At 34.5% G+C, this 7,971-nt stretch overlaps 1 protein-coding gene across 1 annotated transcript; it reads left to right on the top strand.

Moving 5' to 3' along the window:
- On the top strand, window positions 496–1,806 carry LOC107614627 (fasciclin-like arabinogalactan protein 3). Its single transcript, XM_016316768.1, has one exon. The coding sequence runs from the start codon at window positions 496–498 to the stop codon at window positions 1,804–1,806; it is 1,311 nt and encodes a 436-aa protein (XP_016172254.1).

Raw genomic sequence — 7,971 nt, 5'->3', positions numbered from 1 at the left:
AAAAGTGTAAAAGATAAAAAGATAGGAGGAAAAACGTAAAAAGAATATATAAAATACAAAAAAATTTATATATATAAAAAATTATTTATTAAATTAGTTGTTATATATTGATAATTGATTTTTAGCGTAATAAAACAAAAAAAAAATGTGACGACCAACTCTTTTATTTCTAGACTAAACATCCATGAGGCAATTAGTATACTAGTAAATCCAAATTAAAGTGGAGGATAGAAGAGTAGTAAGCTAATTATAGAGAGCAGTTATAGCTAAGAAGTTATACATTGTCAAAGAAGAGAGTTAAGAGGGTCTCCATCATTTGCTCGCGTGTCTGGTTTAGCATCGAAGGAAAGCTCCTAAGAATATGCGGAATAAACCAGACCTGGTCCATCTACTTCATTCATTCATCATGGTTCGATCAGAAGCACGACGCGTGTGTATATATACATGAATGTGAGTGCGTGTGTCTCCAATTTATCAAATCAATCGAGATTCAACATGGCTACTACTGCGGCGTGTTCATGGAGTATATTGGTATCGGTAATGGCGGTGCTGGTAATATTGCCATCGCCAGGGACGTGCTTTGACATAACAAAGCTACTATCGCGATACCCGACATTCAGCAGCTTCAGCAACTATTTGGCGCAGACACAGTTGGCAGAGGAGGTGAACAAGAGGGCAGCCATAACGGTGTTGGCGGTGGACAATGCCGGGATAGCGCCCTTGTCGGGGAAATCCATGGACCTCATAAAGAAGCTCTTGAGCCTGCACGTCATACTTGACTACTTTGACGTCCAGAAGTTCCAGCATATTGGGAACAGAACCGTCACCGCCACCACTCTCTTCCAAACAACAGGCCAAGCCCAAGACATGCAGGGATTCTTGCAGATTACCAACGTTGCCACCGGGGGGGCCGTCATCTTTACCTCCGCCTCCGACCTAAAAGCTCCAGGCGTCAATCTCATCAAAGCCATTGCCGCACAACCTTACAACATATCGGTGGTGCAAGTTAGCACCATCCTCATGCCCCCCAGTATCACCGGAGATGGAACTGGAAATAGTGGAAACGGAAACGGAACTGCAAATGCCACCTCTCCAACCCAACCTGTCATCCCCGTTCCTGTTAATCCTCCCGCAGTGTCACCAGTTCCACCTAAATTTCCCGCCCCGGTTCCAGTTCAGTCCCCCGTGCCTGTAGTTTCCCCAGTTCCAGTCAAGTCTCCGGTGCCTGTTTTGTCTCCTGTCCCAGTAGTGTCGCCGGTGCCTGTTTTGTCTCCTGTCCCAGTAGTGTCGCCGGTGCCGGTGGTTGCACCGGTTCCAGAAAAGTCCCTCGTGCCCGTAGTGTCTCCAGTGCCGGTGGTCGCACCGGTTCCAGTGAATTCCCCGGTTCCGGTAGCATCTCCCGTTCCCGTAGTATCACCAGTTCCGGTAGTGTCACCAGTGCCGGTAGTCTCACCAGTTCCGGTAGTGTCACCAGTCCCGGTAGTGTCACCGGTGCCGGTAGCATCGCCCGTTCCAGCAGTGTCCCCAATTCCCGTATCATCGCCCGTGCCAACAGTGTCACCGGTTCCAGTAGTATCGCCTGTTCCCGTGGTGTCACCAGTGCCAGTAGCTTCGCCGGCTCCAGTAACATCGCCAGCTCCAGAAGTATCACCGGCAGCTGTGATGCCTAAGCCTGTGGCCCCAAGTCCTTCAGAAGATGAGGGAAATAATGGTTCTAATTCGGGGGTAGCTTTTGATGGTGTGAATATGGCTTTGTCAATTGCCCTTACTTTGTTTGGTATCTATCTCTCTCACTATACATATTGATTGATTGATAACGTCGCAAAGTAGCAGTTAGCCCCAATTTTGAAGATAGTTTTGCAAAGGCCATATTGCAATACCAGAGATATATATGTCATTGCTATTGTTACATTTCATTTATTTACAGTACAATGCTGACTTGTATGTTTGTTCCCCGGCCCGATAATGAGTTTACTTACAAGATAGATTATATAACTTAGAAAGCTTCGTCCCACACTAGCTACATGCTGTATTGCTGTAATGTTTCTTTTATACACAAAATAGCATCCCATATCAGTTCCCTTCTTTTCTTCATCATGATAAATTTTAGTATTGTAGAAAATAAATGCTTAGAAACTATGTATTCTCTACTCCTGAATTTGATATTAACACTACTTTTTAAGATGTTTGCAATATCTCTTCATCATTTGTAATTTAGGATTATCTAATTACTGGCTACTGCATGGCTGGATGGTTAGTTAACAAGATATCTAATTTAACACAAGATATTAGCAATTCAATTCAACTATGTTCGTTTAATTACAATTACAATTATTCATGATAAAAAAAAAGAGTGATAGGTAAACAATGGCCATCTTAAATAACATAAATAATTATCAATTAAATAAAAATACACTATACTTTAATTTAATGTTATTAATTAAATTTAAGATTAATTTACTTTTTTAACTCTATTAATTTACATTGTTCACACATTATTCAAAAATGTTGTTAGTTACCTATATTTTTCCTTAAAAAAAACATTATATATAATTACACGTGTTATTTGATTTTAATTTATACTCCTTCAATTTTTTTTATTCTGTTACTCTAATTATAAACCTTTCTTTCACAATACTCATTACTTTTCTTTTCTATGATTAAAAAAGTTATATTAAATTATCAATTAACATTTAACAAAGTTTGTATTTATATTTTCAGTTTTTCTTTAATATTTCTTATTTTCATTTATTAATTTACAAAATATTGAATATACTAACCAGCGTGCACTTAATTTTTTTAATTAAAATCCCTTATTTATGATCGTTTAACACGTACCTTTACTCCTTTAGCAAGATATCTTGATTTCAAGTTAAATTAGAATATTATCTAAATTGGACAATAATAGATTAGAAAAATAAAAAATAATTTATCTACAATGTGTTTAAACTTTAAAGTGATATTAAGACAAGATACAGTAACATAGTGATAGATGCTATGATAAAACAGAAACAGTGGAGCCAAAATGCTTTTTAAATATGACATATAGCAATAAAAATATGGCACATGGCACTGTATTATTCTTTAGTCAAATTTATTTTTCTTTCGGCAAATGCTACGTGATAAAGAACATATTTTTCATCAGCAGATGAAATTACGTGGAAGACACAATTAAGTCATGAGTGTTTTTTATTCTCTCAAAAAAAAAAAAATAACTTTTAAAGTGGTGCAGGAGCTTGTCTTATGTCATGTCTCCCTTTTGTAGAATTAGATGAAGTTAATGACATTAATTTTTTTTAAGTTAATGACGACATTGTTATTATTTTAGTTAATTCTTTGGGTCTTTTTTATGGATTTGCCAGTTTTTTTGTTGTGATTTGGACATTGGGTATTATAGCTAATATTTTTAATCACCAGAAAATTTAGGATTTTGGTGTTATAAATTTAAGATTGAAACCCGACCAAAAAGAAAGAGATTGAGTTTTTGGACTAACTGAAATCATAAAAATAATAACAATGATAATAAAATAGAAGAGAATGTTTACTATGATGGTTTTTGATGAATTTAAAAAACTCCAATTTAATTTTAATGATGAATAAATATTATTAAAATTTGTAATTACAAAATTATTAATTTGATTTTATTTAACATATGTTTATTAATAATTTTGTGATGTAGATTCTGATTGGGCCGAAAATAAAATTCTGGTACAAGTCCAATTATACTCAGCCTTGATTTAATGTAAGAATACATTGATGAGCATGGCTGAATTGATTTTGGGCCAAAACAAAATTAATGAGCCCAAGTGTTTCACTATTTGCTCAGCCTTGAATGTCCAAATTAATTTGTGGCTGAACCTAGTTGTTATAATGGGCCAAATTGATTTTGTTATTGTTACAAGCCCAAGATCTATGCTAAGATCCAATGCTTGATCCAAAATTCATCAGGAAAGCAAATGTTATCATTTGTCTGATGTCTTCAACGGATCCTTTCTCCAAGCATGTGATGGAACTCAAAGTTTTATTTAGAAGAATTAATACATGCATTGGAAACATAAGTGAGAGAGAGAGAGTATGAGTGACATGATTGATTTGCTTTGTGCTGCACGACACTCAAGCAAGGGAAGTAAAAGCAACTTTCTCCACTTAATTTGTTTAACTTCATTTAATTGCTACTCTTCCATTTGCTTCTTCTCTCTCATCTCTTTCTTCTCTTTCGGTCATTGTCCAGGAAACCATGGAAGCAAAAATGAGCTACCGAAGTGAAGGAAGATCACACTACAAGATCATCATGATGATGGCAAGAAAACATAACAAAATAAAAGTATGTTGTGGCTGAGATTTTCACCAAAAATGGTAAAATTTGGTGAGGTAATATCGAGCTCTTCATACCCAAAAAGAAAGAAGAAGATTCGGCCAGCAAGGAGGAGATTCTTGGACGCATGGCTTGTTTTTGATTCTGTTCAACCACCACAGGAAGTAGCTAGAGTGGCGAAGTGATGGAAGAGACAGAGATTGGAGCAGATGAAGTCATCATCATCATGAAGCATCAAGGGCCAGAAATTCATCTTGGAGAGCAAGTCAAGGATGGAGCGCTCGGATTGATGAAGAGTGATGACCAAGGAAGAACTAGAGGTATTTGCATGTTGGGTTTTGCATGAGTTACCTCTTCTCTCTCTATGGCCGAACCGGTTCTGTTTTTGAAGGAAAATAAGTTAAGCTTTGTTTTGTTTCAACTGTGAAGACTTCTCTTCTCTATAAAAGGGGTGAACAGTCACAGTTTGAAATAAGGAAGAAAAGTTTGATAGTGCAAGGCACAGAAGTCTCATAGCTACCTAAGCTTACAGATTTTCTTCTCCTTCAATATATTCTGTTTTGTAATTTTTCTGTTTAATTTTGTCATGTCTTGAGTCTCATGGAAAAAAGGCAAACAAGTGAGGTTTGTATGAAAAAGTCATAGAGCAGAAAAAGGCAGAGAGTGCAAAATTAAAAGAAAAGCTATAGATGTCCTTAGAGTTCCTTTGTACGTCTATGTTGTGTTTCATGATTCTGTGGGAATCCCCTTGTAAGTTGGGTTAGCACTTTACAGTTTGTAATCAAGTTGATTTTAGTGAAATTCCATCATTGTTGTGATGGAGACTGGATGTAGGCTGCATTGTACTTAGCAGCTGAACCAGGATATATCTGGGTGTAATTCTCATTCTCTCCTACTCCATTTCTGTTTCTACTGTCCAGGAGCAAAAACCAAAAATATCTCGTGCCAAGTGACGAGACAAAAATAAAAAGTCTCGTGGCTAGAGACGAGACAAAAACAGAAAAGTCTCTTCAAAGACCAGAAAGTGTAATCAAGCAAAAAGGGGGCTAAGATTCAACCCTCTTCTCTTAGCCACTGAAACCATCTATTGAATTTAAAAAATTGAAATAAATAAATTAATAAAAACAAAAAATATAAATTAAATGATAAAAACTAGTTTTAAAGTTTTGTAATTCTACCATTTGCATATTATTAATTATTTTTGGACATGGATAAAATTCAAAACTCAAATCTACTCTTATACTTTTCGTCTTAAACTCATTCATTCCTCCCTTTCTATTACACATGCAGCATCCTTTCTCTACTGTTTTCATTAGCAAAATCAAATTAAGTTGTATTAGAACCGATGTTTTGTGCAATCTCGTCCATGTTTAGAAAGCTTGCTGACTTTAGATGCATCTTTATTGCCGATGTTTTCTTTTTTTATGAGAGGCTAATTTTGGGCGAGAGAGGATGCTACATGTGTAGTAGAGAGGGAAGAATGAATGAGTTTGGGATGGAAAGTTTAAGAGGAGATTTGGATTTTGGATTTTATCCATGTCTAAAAAAAATAAAAAAAAAACAAGAACTTTGGTGTGAGAATAATAACAATCCTAAAAAAACTAAGATTTTGGTGTGAGAATAATAACAATCATACAAAATTAAAAAATATAGTTGTGATTATCAGGGTGTGCTTTGTGTAATGTGAAGAGTTCTAGGGCATCAATTTATAAATAGGTGGAGTTAAGTCTCAAAGTAGTCCTTGAACTTACACTCGAGTCTCAAAGTAATCTCTGAAGTTAATAATTACTCAAATTCATTCGTAAACTTGTATTCCAGGACTCATAGTAGTCCCTGAAGTATTTTCTATTTATCAAAACCTTAAAACGACGTCGTTTTGAGAAAAAAAAAAACAAAAAAAGAAAAAGAAAAAATAAAGTGGCGTAGAATCCCCCAATTTTATTAAAGAAAAAAAAAAGAAAAAAGAAAGAAGCACAGCGTAGAACCCCACCCCCTCCTAATTTTCAATCTGTTTCCTTCTCTATCCCCATCCCCAACCCCTTTTTCCTCTCCCAACCTTTACCTTTTCCTTCTTCATCCCCAATCCGACCCCTTTTCCTCCTCCAACCCTTCCCCTTCTACTTCCCCAACTTGATATCATTCCTCTTCCTCTTCTTCTTTATAATTTGATGCCCTCCTTCTCCTCCTTTTCAACTATAATCTCACACTCACAAGAGCTCTTCTCAATCTTTGCTGTTGCCGCCTCTCGTGGGCCTCCGTTTCGCTGCTGCCATTGTTCGCTTGCCTCCATTTTCGCTCGGTTTTTCTCTTCTCTCTTCTGGCACGGTTCTCTCTCTCAGCCATGGTATTTTTTTCTTTAATTTTTTTAGTTATTCAATCATTGTTCTTTAATATTTTGGGTGATTGTTACTGCTGATCCTGTTTTAATATAACAACAATGGTTAATTTTAGTTATTTTCTATTTTGTAATTATTTATATTTTTTGTGGTTGCTATTTTTTGTGCTTGTTGCTATTTAGATTGATTGATACTTGCTATTTAAGTTGATTGATCTTTTCTAATTAATGGTAATTTTTTTGTGATATTTTGTGTTATTGGTTTTTATTTTTGTGATTTGTTGAAGAAGAAGAGAAGAACAGAGTTGAAGAAGAAGAAGAAGGGGGTTGTTGTGTTTTTTAATATAAAACGATGAACGTTTTTTTAGGCTTCTTTTTTTTTGTTCAAAATGACGTTGTTTCAAAGTTCTGATGAACGAAAAATATTTCAGGGACTACTATAAGTCTTGGAGTACAAGTTCAGAGACAAATTTGAGTGATTATTAATTTCAGGGATTACTTTTAGACTCGAAGGTAAGTTCAGGGACTACTTTGAAACTTAACTTGAAATAGGTGTGATCGAAAACTTTTGAAAAGAAACAAAATATAAAATTTATAATATTAAAAAATTTATATTAAAATATTAATTTTAATTTTATTAATTTATTTATTTCAATTTTTTAAATTCAAAACCATCATAGTAAGCATTCTCTTCTATTTTATTATCATTGTTATTATTTTTATGATTTCAGTTGGTCCAAGAATTCAATCTCCTTTTTTTAGTCATAATGGGTTTCAATCTTAAATTTGTGATACAAAAATCCTAATTTTTTTAGTGATTAAAAATATTAGTCATAATACCCAATGTCCAAATCACAACAAAAAAAACTGGCCAATCCACCAAAAAGACCCAAAAAATTAACTAAAATAATAACAATGTCGTTATTAACTTAAAAAAAATTAATATCATTAACTTCATTTAATCCCATAAAAGGGAGACATGATATAAGACAAACTCCTGCAGAAAGCTATCTTTTCTTCTCAGAAAATAAGAGACACGCATGACTTAATTGTGCCTTTTACGTAATTTCATCAGCTGATGAAGAATATGTTTTTATCACCGTAGCATTTCCCTTTTCTCTAAACCAAAAATCGGAGATCCAAATGAATTAAGTGATATTTTGAAAAGTAAATGTTAGGGGCTGAGCCATTTTTATTAATGCATATATACTTTGGATTAACATTGTATGTTTATATTATTAGGATTAGAGTTTAAAATTTGATTTATTTTTATTAATCTATCACTTTTCTTAAAATTTATTATTAAAATATCACTTTTTGA

Source organism: Arachis ipaensis, chromosome B09, assembly GCF_000816755.2.
Source record: "Arachis ipaensis cultivar K30076 chromosome B09, Araip1.1, whole genome shotgun sequence".
NCBI lineage: Eukaryota > Viridiplantae > Streptophyta > Magnoliopsida > Fabales > Fabaceae > Arachis > Arachis ipaensis.
This window is presented reverse-complemented; position numbering and strand designations above follow the sequence as displayed.

Coding starts and splice junctions, on each gene's coding strand:
- LOC107614627 (XM_016316768.1), top strand. CDS start 496: ATGGCTACTACTGCGGCGTGTTCATGGAGTATATTGGTATCGGTAATG.